The following is a 19,655-nucleotide window of genomic DNA, read 5'->3' on the forward strand; positions in this document are numbered from 1 at the left end:
ACAGGGAAGTGTCATAAATATTCTTCCCGGAAGCTTGATGGTAATGGCTCGAGTCGTGAATTTAGCCTTCAGAAGCAAAAAAGAATTATGATAAACTATAATGACGTTTGTACAGTGTGCTCTAGTGTTCAACTAAGAAGTTCTCGCATTCTGATGTGATTAAGATTGATACTAAAACCACATTCCATCGGCAGCACTGTTAGTGTTTCTCTAGCTCACCGTTTGGATTAGGTATGTGAGAAATGTCTTTTCAAATCTTACTCTGTCCTGCTGACTGAACTAATGTGGCTTCCTGTGTTTCAACAGGTTTTCTACAGGTAGAAATCTCAGAAGAATGGCCTTGGGCTTCAATGATATATGGTAATATTATCAAATACCTAAACGCGGTCATGCCAAAACTGACAGCAATTGCAAGTGACAGCGCTCAAGACCGCAAAGAACAGTTTCAGTTTACCTCACGGCACATTACCCTGAAGTAATGCGAACTCGAGGCAAAAACCTCAGGGCACTTCTGTAATTATTCCTCAACAGTGGCTAATGACCAAGACAAAGCCATAACAACTGTATCAGGCTTTGTCTGTACCTTGTGAATTCTCATCCTCGCTCGGGGGCAAACGGATCAAACAGAAAATGCAATTTCGGAGCCAACAGACGCGTAGAAACAGGACAGCGCGGACGGACCTGCAGCAGCTTGGAGTCACTCGGCCACCTGCTCAGCTGTGGCGAATGGTTAAATATGATGACTTTGCTCTTGTGAAAATATCCGGAGGTCCTTACGCGGTTGGGGCGCTGTGAGCTCCTATTAGCCATGAAGAGTTCAAGGCAACATATCACTCTCCGAGAGCCGGGGCCCCCGAAGGAGCCTGAACAGACACGTGTGCACAAGCCACGGTATAACCAGGGTGCCCATGAAAGTAGATGCGTCTTTGCAGGGAAAGGACGGGTCCATGAATTCGGTCACATTTTTATCTCAGACTTTATTGTTGCCAGACGATGTGCTTTTTGCTTTCTGGCCACTGAAAAGAGAATCCAGTGCCAAATGGAAGAAAAAAAAAGAAAATAGAATAAATAAATAAATGAAAGTTTAGTGTAGCAGATGAAACATAAAATAAACAAAATCCTCTCTAAAGCCAATATAATTAAGCCTCTGGGGGACATTAGCCTCGGATTTCATTTCACATTTTCACATTACATCCAAGCTTTAAATTCCAGGCCAACATCGCAACATGACAGTCTAAATTTCTAAATTCATCAAGGTTTCATGCAACGTTCAACAGAAAGCACATGACCGTTATGGCAACGGCTCCCTCCGGATCATTTCCAAAGATGTTGCAGGTGTTAAGCAAAAGTCCAGACATGACAACCTTCGATGGGCCAACAAAAATCAACTTGTTTGGCCCTCTGGCTTGCAGTGAAGAGGGCCACGTGATCCGGCGGATTGTTTTATAAAACGCTTCACAAGACTGAAGACTGAAGGATTTTGCCAGAAGCCTCGGGGGTGGATCGCTGTCCAGCGCTTTGTGCGGATCGTTCCAGCGTTCAGGGAAGACAATCGCATGAGGAAGAGACTGACAGAAGGAAGGTTTATTATGAGAAAAACTTCACATCCAGAGCTGGCCTGCGCCGAAACCACAACAACATTTTAATATTCTGCTCTGTGCCACCAGAGGACACGGCGGAAGAGGATTTCCATTAAGTCTGAGTGCACCTGCTGAAGCTCTGGGGGAGTCAGTGCAGAGACGAGAAGACAAACAGGCCGCGTCGAGCCCAACGAACCAGTGTTATGAGCACCAACAGGAAGAATTCAAGAATTCCTTCTTTTATTTGGGATAATCAGTTTTTTTAAGTGGGCAAGTTCTCTAGCCAGTAAACTAAAACGCCAAAGATATTTCCATCTTAATGTTAAAAGTTAAATCAAGGAGCGCATTTGGGGCTCATGCCAATCTTATTTTCCTCGAATTGAGTCAATTCAACTAAAGACAACTTTAACTGGAACCGCCTCATAAAACAAGAAACCAGGTTGATTCAATGACGGTCTTTATTCTTCGACGTTATTGTGTTGCAACAAGGTTTTTATACAAATATAACTGAAGAAAGAAACCTGAACAACAAGTTCACATAATTTCAAGCACAACTTACTGGGATTAACGGAACGAGATTCACAGCGGTCGTTTACTCAGAGCACAAAACCTTTAATTGTCTGACGAGATCTCATTTTTATACGGGCTTTCAACGACATGGAATTAAATGTAAAACAGTAGGGAATCGCCCATCTAATAAAAATGCAATAATGTTTGTGTATCGCAACAGCTGCATGATTAACAAAATAAAAGCTAAAAGATTTAACATTTTCTTCTCATGTTTTTTATATTTATCAATGCTGTTTTTAATGAACAACCAACAGCGACTAAGCCCACCAGGGACGTTTCAGAAGCGGATGGGTTTGTTGACTTTGTAGTTTGCGGTGTTTTTGTGTCGCATACAAGCGGATGAATGCATGAAAAAAAAGGATTCATCCGGCCCCATCGTGCATGTTGATGTTGCCATAAATTGGTGATTTATTGTGCAAGCACTATGAAGCGAACCCTGAAAGCGGTGACTGTATGTGTAGAATACACTCGCGTCATGTTATATGTGAAGCAAGCAGCCAACATGAGTTAAACTGGGACGTGCATTAGTCATTTTTCTCTTGCATAGGGCTGAGGGACCGGCCCATTTAATAACAGGCCTTCTTGTGCCCTGAAGTTAGACTTTAGACATGCCAGGAGTTTTATGATATTTATTTTTAATTTGTCATTCTGATCTTTAATCGTTATGCATTATGGCGATATCGATTGATAATTAGGACTTTAATAATTATGACTCAATGATTGTATCCCTCAGTGCAGGTGTATTCATCCAGAATAAGAGGGGACGTATAGATCGGTGGCAGGCTTAATCTTTCTCATGCCCTAAAGCAAACTGCGGCCAGAGTGAATCTATGCGTTGCTCTTTGCAGAAAATATAAAGTGACATTTTTTAGACTTTGGGAAGAAAGTCGTCAAAACAAGCTTTTTGCCTCAAAATAAAAAATAAAAATAAAAATAAATCACATTGCTGTTGCATTCTGCGGCTCCACAGGAACAAACCCGATCCATCTCGGCTCTGGTCGCATACCGCAGCTAGATGACCGATGTTCGGGATCGAAGTCGGAGCCTTCTCATGCTCAGACAAGCCAGAACCCAAGTCTGATACATATCTCAACTGATCCAACCAGTCATTTTAAGTTGTTACATATCCGCTTGGATGGAAAAAGAAAAAAAAATAGAGGCTTGCAGGAATTCCAAAGTGACAGACCTCGGTGGAGTGGTTAATAGACTTGAGTTCTGTAAACATTGTTTTAACACTCTTTAGAGTTCTCCAAGTATGTTGTCTGTCTCACGGCTCACTGGAAAGCTTTTTCATTATCTGCTACAAAGACAAATATACTTCGGGTCACTTGACACATCCACTCCAAGAGGAGATCTGCTGTTCCATGTGAACGTGACAGACACAATCACTGCAGCTGAACGCCACGATTTATCTAAGCAGGCATCCATGCACCTCACAAACGCGCCTCCATGTTCTCACCGGTACTGCAGGAACAAGACAAACAGTTAAGGATGCCAGGACTCTGTGACAGAAGCAACGTGGTTTGAGTTACAGGAATTTGGATCCATCGATTGTGCGTGCTTTGCACTGCTGTTTCTCCGCAGGTCGGACGTACCGAGTCGCTTTAGTTTGAACTCGGGCGGCACAAGAGAGGTGAGAGTTCTGGAGACGTTAGCTGTAATGCGATTTTCCTCCTTTTACAATGTGCAGTGACTCATCACTTCCCTGGGCTTTCTTCTCCTCCACATCGGAGATATAAAACATGGGCCATGTTTGTTCCTCTTGACGAGAATCTGCTCTGACGGTACAGAGCAGCATTGGGTGGACATATCTGTAAATTATGGATCCATAGAATATTACAAGTTTGGAGGTCGTCACAGGGATGCAAGTGGAGAAGAAGGTTCCCCCTTGTGGTCACATCTATAATAACAGGGAATAAAAGCAGAACGCGACAGCTGCCTTTGGGAGTGTGGTAGGGGTGTTTGAGTGGATTTTTTTTACCGCAGCCCCTCATCACAGCGACCACCGTTTCTCTCCCAGCAAGAGGACAAATCCTGTAGTTTTACAATGCAAGTAATCTTAATAGCCTGAAATTAAACAGCCCATCGTGTTGTTTAAAGCCTGATTTCACCACACACCATGGACTGTCCTGAAGCCACTGAGGATGGCACAGTTACTAGATCGATTGAACTTCACACTGTTTGATGAAGAAATTAGAAAAGTAGTAACCTTACCGCTATTGAAGCAGCAATATTTCCACCCAAGCTGAGGTTATTCTGGTTGTTAAATGATTTTTAACGGCACGATTTTTATCCCAATGCTCTTCTGTTGTTGTCAGTGCAAAAGCTTTTTTAACTTGTATCAAATTATCCGATTGCATAACATTTTCCAGTTTAATGGCTAATTAAATTCATTCAACTCGGTGGAAAGATCCTTTGAAATTACATGATTTCACCCTGAATCTTTGGCATCTTAAGTAAGATGTGTTAGGAAGCTCATTATTTTACTCACAACCATTTACTTCTCCGAGGCTCACGAGGTAGGTGTGGTAAATAGATTTCACTTGTATAGCACGACTCACTCTACCAACTGAGCCACAGTTTCCCAACTCAAGGTAACCCTAAACCCTAAAACTACTGAGCTACAGTACCTATGATGAATAAAACGTTTGTCTTAGATGCATTGTTTGCCCCCCCACACACACACACACACAAACCAACTCCATCAAACGTCTCTCAATCGGAGTGTTGCAGGTTCGATTCCCCATGTCCCCCTGTCCCCCTGTCTATATGTTGGATTGTCCTTGAGCAGGACACTGAACCCCAAACTGCTCCCAAAGCAGGAGCTTTGACCCCCAGATCGCCCCAATATGTAGCTGCCCACTGCCAATGGAAATGGATAGATTCAGTGCCTTGCATTGGTGTGTGAATGTGTGCGAGAATGTGACCGTGTAAAGCGATTTGGGAACGACTCAAGCGGTGGGAAAAGCACTAGAGACGTGAAAATCATGCACCACTTTCAGCAGTCATCTGAAAATGTAAATATGAATCACATAGTTGTAATAGAAGACTCTTGTATCTGTCCACAGTTTGCAGAGTGGGACGATGCCAACAGTTTTTTTTTGTCGATTCCGGGGGGGGGGGCCTACAGACAAAACCTGCCGGTGTCGGCACGTGGATCGTCTGATAGGGGAAATCCCTCCTGTTCTTTTGGCAGATCGCACCCTTTCCACAACTCTCGCACTTCTGAGGAGAGTTCATTCTTGAAGCCTCCCTGAAGGCACGACAGTGCATCACCACGGAAAATTCATTTGACTTCTACCAATGCATGACCTTGGCGAGCGATGAGTCACACATGACCTGGGGTGGAGTGAGTCACGTAGAAGAGAAAGCATATTGATAAAAAGTGCCTGATCATTTTTTTCTTGTGCGAGTGAATGATCCGTTGCGAATTGTGCCCTGCAGAGATATGCTTGGAAAGGAAGAAATCAAATCGGTTCGAAGATTCGAGCCATCGGGGGAAACCTTCAGATTTCGGAGGTGGAGACGACCGACACCAACGCGGCAGCGATGGATCCCACTTAACACAAAGCAAACGACTTTGTGGACGGAATCGCAGCCAGGCATGAGCTGTGATTACAACATGAGTCACAAGGACTGTTTGATACGCGGCACCGACACACATTCATCACTCTTATGAGCTGTATGACGGGGAGAGCGTCACAAGTGTCGGCATACCAGCTTTAAATCTCTGCAGACAGGTGTCATTAACCCCTCAAGGTATCTTCGATGCCACATTCAGGGAAAAATTCCTAATTAAAAAAGGTCAGCAGCGTGTGAGCAACAATGTGCTGCGATTTGGAAACTAAAGCCTTAATATTCCATCATCACGCCTTTCCCACTCTGCCTCCAGCCATTTAGCACCACCCAGCGCGCTGGCACTCAGTAAATGTTTACCGTTTCTTTTCCTGCCGTTTATGTAACCCCATTCATTCGGACACATTGGCACCCTCTGACATTACACCCTCCCTTCCTGCATGCTTCTTCGATCATGAGACATAATTGCGACGACAAAGCATGCAGATCAAGCCGTCACATCTTTTCCGGTTTAATGGTTACTATTACTGGGTCGAATGGTGTTTTATTTCTTCTTCAACCATGGAATGGCTAAGCCATTGCTTAGCAAGGGCATTTCCATAATTACTTGGTAAAAGTTTGACTATTTATTCATGTACTGGTTTCTAAAATGTAAAAGTTTCTTTTTCTTCTTTTACAAATACACTCATGTTTGGATTAGATAAGAATTTATACATGTAAATGCTTGCAACAACTAAGTGAAGCGACACAAAGCATAAAAAGGTTTATTTTTTATAAAGGAGCAAAAAAAAAAAGAAAAAAAAAGCTGTTTAGCAGAGAAGATTTGGCTCCTATTTAGCTGGTGCAACCCACAGACTCCGCTCTGACGCTCATCCCTCAAATGCTTGTTCTTTACAGATGACGCCCCATTTAAAAAAGGGAAATCAACAAATACATTAAATAAAAAAAAAAAGATTGTTTGGGCTGTAGAATTGAGAAGTAAGGTGACGTTCTCACACTCGGTGAAGACAAATTAACCATAAACTGTTACAGCAAATTCCGTTCAACATATATACAGTCACAGCTCGGTTAATCAATTGTGAATATCTAAAAATCTTTTTTTTTCTTTTTTTCTCCTTTCATCCATGTTAAAATAAACAACCCGGTCCCCAGCAGGACAAAGGCCACAACAGTAAAAGACAAACACAGAGATTATGTTAGCGGCGGGCCTGTGGGGTTTTTCGGCCTGCGTTGGGAGTTGCGACCGTGTGCGACTCAATTACACTTGGTGCCCAAACACTCCTCAGCATTACCTTGCCGGCCTGCCTGCCAGAGAACACAAAGAAGGAAGAAAGGAAGGAAGGAAGGATTGGGGGGGGGGGGGGGGGGGGGGGGGGGGGTCACTTCATGTGATCACTCTCTAAACCTCCCACTTGCCCTAAAGCCTTCAAGTGACCAGCATTAGAAAATTAGCGCTCCCTACTGGTTCCAAATGTTGTGTGAAGGTCTAGACATGCTCTCTCACACACTAGCACAGACCACAGCTTGCCTCAGCCGAGATGTCAGAGCCCGATTCAAAAGCTTGTTCACTCGGATGGGTCCAAGACACAGACGTATTGCCATCAATAACGGTACTACAGCTCTCTGCTTTAATGCACCACACGGAAGTAAAGCAGAAAACAAGGCGCATGAGATTCCAAAGAAAAAGAGGCTCGAAATGCAGTGACATCCCTTCTTTCTCCTCCTTGCGATTACGTGACAGAGGGGAGCATCACAAGCAGCATCTGTAACAAACTTAAGAAAGACAAGGTGTCTGGCACTGCAGCCAGGCACAACTTACTGCGTAATAACTCCATTAAAATAAGACTGATGAAGGAAACTGCTCAGAATGTGATTACGGTGAGACGCCCAGCCTTACTTCAAAGACGTTCCATCTCTGATGCACACGTACGCACATAAATACATCATGACCTCTCAGTCACACACATATGTAAATATACATACTCGCAGGTTAATGCTTTACTAGTTCTTTACCAGACTTTTTAGGTTATCTGTTGAATTGTGCTTCTTCTAGAGACAGAAACTCTTGGTTGGTTGCATGACCCTGAAGCGCTGCTGTGATACATGATTGACCTTTCCTGCACCAGCTGTAAAATGCAAGTTGTTCTTAAAAAGGTGGAAATGACTGCGATAAACCTCCAGGCTTCACTTTGCACATTTTTAGGTCAGCCATGCCTTACAGGCCAGAGATTACAGTGTCAGTGTTGGCTGAAATGGAGCTTAAGCTGGCCCTGCAGGCTGCTCACATTTACAGAGAAGGTGGATGAGGAGGCAATATTTGGATTGATAGTCTGTGTTTAAAACGCAATCAAAAACCCAGTTGTGGGAATCGAAAAAGGTAGATTTATAAAAGAAAGCAGTTATATTTACACCCTAAACCCTTTTTACTGTCATTGCTCACGCGTGCATCCAGCAGAAAGTGATGGGTCACCCACTCTAGGGAGCTGCATTCACTGTGGTTTCAGTTCAAGTATATAAAACTAAAGCTGGTTATTTGTGATTTCAACGCAGAATTAAAGTCTACAAAGAATCTGCAATCGCGACAGGTCCGTGCGTAAAAACATTAAAGCCGAGCGTCTTTGAAAGGGGGGGAAAACAACAACTAAGTTTCTAACTTGAAGGTAAGCGAGAAATCGGTGCCACGAAACGTGAGTATCGGGGACGCGTTATAAGTGCACGGCACTGCCAATAAGGAATAACGATGCAGGTGTGGGACAATCCAAGTGTGAATTACGCACAGGTGGAGCGTCTATAAACGCAGCTTAGGAGAGTAAAGCGGGTTTGCCACAGCAGTGCCACGGTGCAAAGGCGCGTCGAAGACGAAGAAGGGACAAGAGACTTCTAGTCCTCTGTGTGTGTGCGTTATATCACACCAAAAGCACTTCGGGAAAAAGCGCACCAGAGCTGGCCAGGGCTTCAGAAAATTGTGTCCAATCGGACCTGTGGTTGCGCGTTACACCACAACTCCAAATACTTTATTTCCTTAATTGTAGACGCACAAATGCAGACAAAATAACATGAACGAAAAGGGGCGGGGGACCCCAAAACCAGCTACTTACTTTTGACTTCTTCATATGGAATGACAGGAGTAAATCCAGTGCGTCCGAAAGCCTATTTTATTTTACTTCTACGGTTAGGAAAGGGGTTGTCCTCATCCTGTGTGCACATATCCAATTCCGTAGGTAAGCAGTATCCAAACAGGAGGGAAAATATAAAGCTCCAAAAGAAAATGACGCGCAAAATACAAATTTAAACGCTCTGTCTTTGCAACCTGTGAGCAAGCGGCTGTGACATGCAGCCCGACTGACTACAACACAACAGACCGTGTGTACGTGTGTGTGTCTGTGTGTGACTGTGCGTTTGGCAGCTGAGGAGCTGGTCAGCATGTGGAGGGAGGGACGTGCGCTTTTATAGTGCGCGTAAAGGCAGGGAGCCGCCCCCGCCACCATGAAATATGCACAAGTATGGAGACATAACATATCGAGGTTTCCGCTGGAAATTGAGGCTCGCTGTGTGTGTGTGTGTGTGTGTGTGTGTGTGTGTGTGTGTGTGTGTGTGTGTGTGTGTGTGTGTGTGTGTGGCTACAAAATGTTGATTTATATATGTTAGGAGATATGTTTCCAGATGCAGGGAATTAAATAGACAAAGAAAAAAATGTTCCTACATTTTCTTTTAGTTACATGTTCCCTTTCCCTTTTATTAAAAACGTATGGATCCCCATATATTTTATTTTTAATAATAGGGATACACCAATGCCACTTTTTTAAAGGATGTGTACAAGTACTAGTACTAACCTGTAGCTGTTTGCCGATACCGAGTACCAATACCAGCACTTGTTAAACACATAAAGCCTAATTTATTCTCAATATACTCAATAGAACAATCTGTCGCATCCATCCACACACTGTCTTATGTGTACTGTAGAGTGACCACCTCGGTGCCACCACACAGACACACACACACACACACACACCAGGTGTTATTCAGTGCCAAAGAAATAACAAATTGTCATTTATTTCCCATGAAGCGATATACCGTATTAGAAATTCTCATTTGAATCTTAATAAACACTTTCACCGTATTATAATATAGAAGAAGCTCCAGTTTTTAAACCCACCCCAAGTTTGAAAGTGTGTCTACATTCATTTGCCATCACTTAAACGTTTGAGCTGTGCAGTGCATGGGTTTTCTCCAAAATAGGATTAAGTGGTAAAGAAGATGAATGGTGTCTCTAAACTGCCCGTGGCCTGGAAATTCGAGCTGTCAGAGAAGATCTGTGTTGTTCTTTTTTCCACGTCTATATTTCACTTTCACTAGTATTTTAAGCATCATATGTTCCAGGTCAAATAATTCTGACTTGCCCATATGTAGAGAATTGGCCCCATGAGTTTCAGGGTGTTGACTAAACTTTGAGCCCTAACTCATATATGTCCCATTGTGGTGGATACTGTGAATGTTTGTGCTGCTCATGTAAGATTTACTGAACACTTGTCTTTTTTTACATTTAACTTGGAGTCAGTTGAAGACGATCTCAGCGGACTGTTTGCAAAGGCAGATTACATCCTGGACTGAAAACAACACACACTCACATTCATACCTATACAGGCAATTTATGGTGACATGTTAACATTGAATGCATGTTTTTGGACTGTAGGAGGAAACTAGAGCACCGAGAACAAACCTTAAACATGCACATGGAGAAAACTCCACACTGAAAAGCCTCCGGGCTTAAATCAAGGTTCAGGCCAAAACCACTGACAATTAATCGTATTAGGATGCATCAATACCAATACCAGTTTTGGGTGTAGGGCCCAAGGGTGTGTGTGTGTGTATGAGTTTGGGGGTGGGGTAGGGGGGCTGTTTCTCAGCAGAAATGAGTCTCGGCCCCCTGCAAAATCAGCTCGGATAAAAAGGGCATAAAAGATGACTTGATGGAAAAAGAATTCCTCAGAACTGAGTAACCACGCTCTTCCGCCTTTTGTGTGTGTGTGTGTGTGTGTGTGTGTGTGTGTGTGTGTGTGTGTGTGTGTGTGTTGGTGAATAAATGACTCAGTAACTGAATGACTCAAATGCGTGGATCATTGTCATGCAGCGTATAAAACTTTGGATATCCTGAAAACAGAAGTGCCAAAACCGAGTGCGTTAGGCCGAAAGCCTGGAGCAGAGGGAAGAGTTAACAAAAGAGCTCTCCGAAGACATGTTCAATGTTTTGCAATCGCAGACGCCTTCCATTTCTACTTTTATGTAACTCTTTTATGTAAATCTTTTTTTTTTTCTTCATGAAAACAGTGGTGGCCCAAACATTTAGGGAAGCAAGCTTGTAAACAGAGGTTTATTGGTTCAAATCCAACTGCCGTGGGTCCCTGAGCAATGTCCTTAACACTCGACTGCTCAGGGCGGCTCCCCAGTCAGACGGATCACATGATCCGTTGTTGTGTTTCCAGTACGAATGTCCGTGCCATCGCCATTCTTAATGTTTATGACGTATTGTTCTCTGCACACGTGTGGTTTCATTCCAAAAACAAACGACGGCGCTAACTGGTGGCCTTGCATGCTCACTACATTGTTTTCATTGTTTCTGCCTTTGTCAGTGTCAACGCGAAACGTTTCTGAAACGAAACCGTGAATTTTAAAATAATACGGGGACAGACACTCGTGATATTCTGAAGTCTTCATAGAGATAGTTTTTATTTTTTAGGGATAACATGAAATCTCTATGTATACTTTTACTGTGTTCCATGAATTTACACCAACACTCCAAAACAAAAGCATCTATATCTTCCCTTTTTACTCACAACAAATATTTGCTTGAAAAAAAATAAACAATCATGGCCCACGAACAGGCCTCTTTTATAAAGTGTTTAAACGTGATAGTTCAAGTACACACACCCAGATTTATAGTCTCAAAAGTAGTGAAATGTAAAAAACCATATATTTTCACCGTGTACAGGAACGAAAGCTGGTATTCTGCACTCTCATCTATCTCAATCACCGTACAAAAGAATGTTAATGTTCTGGTGCAACTTGTACTTTTTATTTTGTTATCACATGATTTGTACTTTCATAGCGTAGTTTAAAAACGAATTCATGTGTGCATACAGTTGACTGCCAGTCAAAGTTATCCTTTGTATTGTGATACGTTACTCAAAACTGATTTCAGAAGGAACTCCAATGGTATTTCCTGCTGATGTCCCCTGTGAAAATGTGCGTGCTATTTTTGTCTTGTGCCCCTTGTGACCAGTAATTCCGGACTGTTTGTTTCAAAAGATTCTCAACATCAGTCTCAATTTAAGTCAAAGTATTGATGGACTCGCCCTTTTGTGCTCCAGCGTGCATGCATGTGCGGCACAGCAGGGATCGCTTTATCTCTCTGCATTCGGCAGCTTTTTTGACTTTTAAGAAAGAGAAAGGCAATTTTCATGAGACCTTGTTTTATCATCATCCAATAGACCGCCGTTTGGCGTATAGCTGGATGAAACAAGATGTTCTTATGTACACACATTTATGTTCTGGTGTCTCCATGAGGGAGACGCTTCCCAGAATTAATCTCCAGCGTTATGTACCTCTCTCTTCTCAACCCACATGGGGCTGATAAGAATCCAACTTGTGCCCAGATGCTAGAAATAGATAAATCTTCCCTTATCAGTCTTGCAGGGTCCTGCCAAACACATTTCAATACAGCAGTCGTACAAAGTCCCGTGAGCTTCTTTCTAAAGTCTCCCTTAGTGATCCTCTCAAGGGAACGCCAGCGCAGAGGTTGAGATAAACAAATATTTCGCATCACTTCAAATTTGGAAAAGTATGACAGACAACAACAAAGTGTTGCACAATCTCTGCGTCAACCTGAGCAACGCAGATTATGAAGTGGTCTTTGAAGTGCAGAAATCAGCAGGTCACCAGTTCATCACAGGGCAAACTCACAGAGACAGACGACCACACACACTCACATTCGCACCGCGAGGCGATTGCAGAGTCACCAGTTGACCTCACGTGCTTCTTTTTGGAAACCAACGCAGACACAGGCAAAACATGCAAACTCCACACAGAAAAGCCCCGACTGGTATAGGAACCTTCTCGCTGTGAGGCAAGAGCGACAACCAACGCTGAGGACAGGTCGGCTTAATAACAATGATTGAAAAAATAAGAGGCTTAAGATCGCTGTAGAAATCAGCTGAAGCAACACTGAAATGGATAAAGAGGTATAAGAAGATGGATCATGACAACGTAAATAGGTCTTTCCAGAAATGTGTATATTTAGTCGTATTTTAAAAATGGCCAAGCTGCTGATGCTGCGGCCGATGAGTCTGGACCCCATGGTGGTCTTACAAGCAGGAGAGAAAGTGAGGCTGGTGGAAGACGATGAACTTGGTGTTCAGCTGGGCTTGTGGATGTAGAGGAGCTCAGTGAGGTGGTGGTTAGACGTGAAGGCGAGCAGGAGAGTTTTAGGGTTCTTGGTGTACGATGTGCGGCAGCATTCTGAACCAGATCCAGTAGGGGAGTCAAACAAGAGGCCTGTAGGCCAAAACCGGCATCTATATGCTGTTTTATATAGAATTTTAAAGCATTATGTAGATGAATGCATTTTATTTTGATAGACAAAAATAATCATGCATCACCCTATACCTATCTGTCAAACGAAAAATTATAAGAAAACAAAACAAAAAAACAAAAAAACAATTAACACTCAATATCTAAATTCCACTGTGCTCTTTGTTTATCACTTACAGGTGACAGGAACAAGCCTGTTCCAGAGGCTGGCCACCATTGTAGAGCTGGTCCTGTTGCTGCCCCATTCCAATGCAGTTGCAGTGTGTTTTCTGTGATGGACTAAACAAGACCAAGACCAGGACCACCTTTGCTCTGGATGGAACCCTGTCATCAATAATGACAATAAATATGGCTGGCTGGGAGCTTCAAGTGCGAGCCCCCCATAAGCCAGTACAACCAGGTACATACATCCTGAACACTTTGACTGTCACAAAAGATTGTTCACACATGCAGTTAAATGTATTTTATTTAAATTGTTATTAGCTACATGTGGCCTAGGAGTGTTACGTTAATATAACTGTCTAGCTTTTTGATTCTGTTTTGAATGGCACATAAGTAATACCGTTTACACTTTAAACTTATTCATTTTTTATCTAATGTTTCTTGCAACATGATTGCATATCTGTTTTCTGTTAAGGTACTTTAATTTGATACAAAATTCCAAATTAAAAAACATCAAACAAAATGAGCCAGGCTGTGTCATGCTGTGTCGCTGTTGGTGTTTTTCTACGTCACTTTTCAGTTTGATGGGGAAAATGGCCGACCTTCACGGACTGATCTGGTTTCATTTGTGAAAATAATGACATGTGATCTTTAGCCACCAGCCACTCTTGTCCAACATTGGTCATTTCTGTTTATTTAGTTTGGTCAGGATTATATCCCTTTAGTACCCCATTGTTAATTTAATTCTGTCACAAACCTGTCATCACCCAGAGACCCTGGAGACACTGAGAAACACTGATATACAGTAAATAGTCTAAAAATTATATCTGTATTGTAATGAGGCTGAAACGGCCAAACAAACCCCCCAAAAAGTCCTGTAAGCTGCAACATTTTGGTTGACCCAACCAAATCTCAACAACAACAACAAAGAAAATCTTTAAAGTATACATTCTAAGGTTGTTATGGTAGTATTTTACCAGTCCGACCCATGTGGCCCATGAACTAAATTGTGTTTGACACCTCTGAGTCAGACGATGGATTTGAAGGAAAGACAGAAGGGAATTGGAGAAGGTGAGAGGTCACCAAATAATAAATATGGATGTTGCTGCTGTCCGGTGGAAATGGAAAGTCAGAGGCAAATGATATTGTGTCGAGGGAAGTATGCAGACGGAGCTCTTCAACCTTGTCTTATTCTTGTATTTTTCACACAAACATTCAAATGTTGCTTAGCTGCAGTTAAACAAGTCAAGATGCACATCTGGTCTCCGGGGATGTTGCGTTTTCCCACCTTCTGACTTTCTTTCAAAATCACTGTCGTCTTTTAAAGTCTTTGGCAGTTGTTTTTGCTGTTGACTGACAGATTTTTTCGCTCCAGCAGCACCTCCGTGAACCTAATTGGGCTGAGTGTTCAGAACTTTGGACGTTGTAAGTGTGCGAGCCCAGCTGTGCGCCAAAGATTCACTGAATTTCTTCCTTGAGTGAGACACTTGTATACTTGCACCCGTCGTAATGAATGAAAAGCATCTGCAGATAACGTGTGCTGCTGCTGCTGTTCCTGGAGGGCACTGATCATCTTTAATCGAACACACAAAATACTTGAATTTCCTGCTTCTTCATTTGGGGGGGATCAGGGCTAACCCTGCTAATAATCTTCGCCACACACTTGTGCTTCAAGGCTTCTGGAGCCGCTCTTTGCCAGACGAACGAAGGTCTACGGCAATAATGCTGACGTTGCATGTTGTCAGGGAATTCAGTCTCCTGGCAGCCACTCCCTGTCGGTCCAGCCATGGCTTTAATGAGGCGCACATGTCATCAACAGGACATTTATTGATGGAAGAAAGTGCCTTTATAGCATCATAATCCCGGTTGTTAAGGAAATGCGTTGATTCTGCCAATTAAAAATTCTTAAAAGGTCTGGAGTCGGGTCCATGGCAAGGCACTCTGTGAAGACTCATTACAGAGAATTAAATGTGACACATGTCAAAAGTCCAGAGTGTGCTGAGTGTACATAACAAGACCTGTGATGTACTTTGCTTTGCACCACTTTGCACCACCTTGGAATTTATTTCTTATACATGAAATATTCAATACATAACAAAGTAGGGACGCACAAGTACCACTTTTTTAAAGGAAGAGTACAAGTATGAGTGCTAAATTTGAGTTATTTGCCCATACGGATTACCGATATGAGTACCTATTAAAGCAGTCAAAGGTGAAGCGTGGCCGTGAGCTGCCTCTGCGACGATGCGACACGCACCTCCAACAGCCCACAGTAGTGATAGAGCAGAGCATAGCTTCTATCTACACCCTGCGCTATGTGTACTGTAGACCGTGGATCGAGGGTCCATGCTTGCTGCGTGCAGCCACACACTCCAGGAGTTTATCTGTCATACTTTAATAATGTTTAGCAAGTAGCACGGCTTGGAAAAAATTCAAACCCAGCTAATTTGCCAATGAGCAACTTCGGGCTAACTCTGCTGGTCCAAACGTCTGGTGGTTAAGTAACATTATTTATAGGCTGTCTTACTTTTGTCATTCTCAGTATTATCCAAGAATCTCCAAACTGCTTTTGTGTCTACCTGCAGGCGACGTTCTTGACACATGACCTCACGTAACACTCACGAGATTGTATCGTAGAGCGTTTTTTTTTATCTCAGAGTATGAGTACTCTGTGCAGTTTCAGACCGATACCTGACACTGGTATCAGTACATCACTATTATAAAGACGTGTTTTCATCAGTCTTCTATACCCAACTTATCAAGGTTTGAGTCGCAGGAAGCAGACGCTGATCATAGTCAATATCAAATGATTCACCAGTCGATCACAGGGTGAATACCGACATACATAGGTAGTTTAGGATCAACATTTAACCGACATGTATTTGATGCGTGGGAGAAAAAAAAAGCACGTATGCACAGGGAGAGCTTGCAAACTCCACTTAGAAAGAAGTCAAGAATGAAACCAGGGTCTATAGAGTCCTTCAGCACTATATCCAAGTCGCCTGCTTCAAGCGAGCCGGTTGCCGAATTTTTCTAAGTCCAACATTGTGTATTACAAATTAAAACATACCATTTTACTCCTATCATATTTGTCACTTCACCACACATAATTATTTAACAAAATCAAACATCTATGTCGAGATGCTGCTCTCTCCGAAGGAGTCGGCAAAACATGTGTTTTTCTTTAATGGCTTTGTGCAGGAAAATTTTATTGTGTCCAAAGGAAAGTAAAAAAAAAAAAAAAGCCAGAATTTTAGGATTTGTAGCACCAGCTTCTGGCTTCGGCGATACATCGCCTTTCAATTGAAACAGCCTGTTTTTAAGGTTCTGGCAAATCTCTGACATGAAAAGCATTTAAAAATGCGTGCGTTTGCTGCCTGTTTCTCAGTTGGTCATCAGAATACAAACTGTGTCTTTGACCAAGTCCAAATCACCTGAATATATTTTTTGCAGAGCTTTTGTATTGTGGATTTGGGATTTATCATAAGCCTCCGGCTTGATTGCAAACAAATAATAGGATTACCAGACTTGTTTAATGAGCGGCCACTGCCAAAATTGAATAACATGGCAGGCCTATCGCTCGTGTAGTGGCCGTCTGAGAGGCATAATTACATAAGGTGCTTATTTAGCTTAATACTGTGACTGCATGGGTATTTTTCAATGAAAACTCCACAACCTTGCAAGAAAGAGGATTTCCTGTACTTATGCTGGCAGTCTGCTGTGGAATGACTAGAGAACAAGGAGCCTGTATCAATTGATTTTTGTCCATTTGGAGCCAGGAAAAAGGCAGCGCAACACACAGCCCTGACGTCATTTTGCAACGTTGGCATGCTTGAATTATTGCCCATTCAGTTTCTTGTGTGTGTTGAGTTTTTCAAACATTTATTTCTAAAATCATTTAAAAAATTATGTGGGAAAATGTTCCTTAATCCCACTGAGCAAGCAACATCCATAGATGTCCAAGACTCATCCATACATCCAGGCTGTAATCTGGACATCTATCTGACAGCCAGAATTAGTCGAAAACAAACGTTTTAAAAAGGACGTAATCCGGACGTCTATTTGACAGCCAGAACTAGTTGACAAATGACACATAAAAATAAAACGATGGACATCTAAGACAACCAGAATCAGTTGAAAGTGACAGGTCACAAACTGCCTGTATAATTATTGATTTGTCATTAAAATATTGAGGGAAGTAGATCATGACAGGCAAGAGGAGACAGCATGTGAAGTTTAATGCCCAATGTCTGAGTTATGACCATTTATTGTCTCCATGGAGAAACTCTCCGCTTTGATAACCTTTCATCCTGTGAATACAACTATGTGCACGAGTAAATGTTTTATCAGCACTGTCAATTCCTTATGTCAATATTGTCATCAGTGCACTGGTTAGCACATTGGCTTTACAGACAGACGATCGTGGGTTCAAATCCATCTAGAGGTGTCTGTGGAATTTACTTGTGTGTGCATGTGCTTCCTCAGGGTTCTCTGGTTTCCTCACACATTCCCAAAAAATGCATGTAATGCAAAATTGTGTGTCCTGTGTAAAACTGATGACCTGTCCTTTTTGTTTTGAAACCTATTTTCATTGACATATGACGTCCAGACAAGACGTGGATACAACGTCCAAGAAAGGGATCTAACAAACTTTCATTCTGGCTCGTCTGAGGACGTCTTCTGTATGTCAAATATTGACGCCCATATGATGTCCAGAAAAGACATACAGACAACGTCCAAGAAAGACGTATAAAAAAAAAACTTCATTCTGGCCCCTCTGAGGACGTCGTCTGGATGTATAGAGATGACGTCTTTCAGACGTGTTTTGGACCACTTTTTGCTGAGTGGGAAGTTTCATCTTTAAGACCATGATTGTATCTAGCGAGCATTGTGTGCTTTTTGCAGGATTACATCAATCTGTCAGTTCGGCTTGATTACATTTTTGAGCACTACACTAAAAATCCCTCAGTTAAAAAGATATTTGATGCTTCTAATCCATGTTCAACATTCTCATGAGCTTCAAAGCAACCAAAGGCTTGTTTTCGTATTCTGAATCACTGTCACATCAAGTATTTGCAAAATGTACGTGGCATCATTATAAAATCAAGAGAGTCAACTTTTAAACAGATGTGCCCATATCATTTTCGAGCACTCTGTGTCATGGACCACAAGAGTATTCCGGGTCAGGAGGGAGACAAGTAAATTTGCAAAACAGGAAATGGTTCAAATGTTGGGTTATGTAAATGATTGCAAATGTCAGAAACATGAGAAAAAGGGTACACCGGACAGGAGGCCGGGACATGTGCTCACAACATGTTTGGAGGGTATTAGGATGAGACACAACTTGAACCCAATTATGTCACAGTCAGTGTCAGAGAGAGAGGGATTTGGGACATGGGACATTAAATAAAGAGATTTGCAGCGTACATGCTATCCGAAACCTAACCGTGAAATCCATTGATTTCAGAACTAAAAGACAAAAACCAAAAACTAGGGTTGCCAGATACTGAAACCACAACAATTGGGTATCGGGTCCAATGGTGCACAGAATACAAGTATCCAGAAAAAGATCCCAGATGCAACACGGCGGGTGCTACGTGACATCATATGTCTCCGGTACACAAGACCGTAAACTATGATCTGCCAACATATCAAGAAGAGTCGAAAGCAAGTCCGTACAATACCAGCAACTTAATCACTAGAGACATTTTGACCTGCAGGGTTATAGCCCGATGTCACTCATTAGTTAAACTGCTCAGTGGATCCAGCGGCACAGAGCTGTGCTACAGGCTATGTGCTAAAGAGTTTTGGGCTCACACACAAGCGGTGCTACATGCTAAACATGGTTAATAAATGGCTGATACGCTCATTAACGGTGAGCTGGAGCATGTGGCAGCACACAGTGAGCCCTTCGGTCTACAGTCTACAGTACACATAAGACGGTACATAGATAGACGCTATGCACCGCCATATGGGTACTGTAAGCTGTAAGGTTGTACGATGCTCAGGCTGTGTGGAGGTGGCTCATGACAATAATAATATTAATGATAATAATAGATTTTATTTGAAGGTGCCTTTCCCGGCACTCAAGGACACCGTACATTCATACATTTACAAAAGTGCATTAAAACAATAAAAAACAACACAAGACACAGGGCAACTGACATCAGAGGGAATATG

The 19,655-nt window shown here is 42.5% G+C and overlaps 1 protein-coding gene across 1 annotated transcript in view; it reads right to left on the minus strand.

The window, feature by feature from the left end:
* The window catches only part of kitlga (kit ligand a), a 31,522-nt gene extending 22,340 nt beyond the window's left edge, over positions 1 to 9,182 (minus strand). Inside the window, exon 1 of the mRNA XM_080474738.1 lies at positions 8,825 to 9,182. Within this exon, the coding sequence (XP_080330864.1) occupies positions 8,825 to 8,839 (15 nt within the window). The 5' untranslated portion in view covers positions 8,840 to 9,182. The remainder of the gene's footprint in view (positions 1 to 8,824) is intronic.
* Between the last annotated feature and the right edge of the window lie 10,473 nt (positions 9,183 to 19,655).

Source organism: Lipophrys pholis (assembly GCF_963383615.2).
Source record: "Lipophrys pholis genome assembly, chromosome: 11".
In the NCBI taxonomy this organism is placed as follows: Eukaryota; Metazoa; Chordata; class Actinopteri; order Blenniiformes; family Blenniidae; genus Lipophrys; species Lipophrys pholis.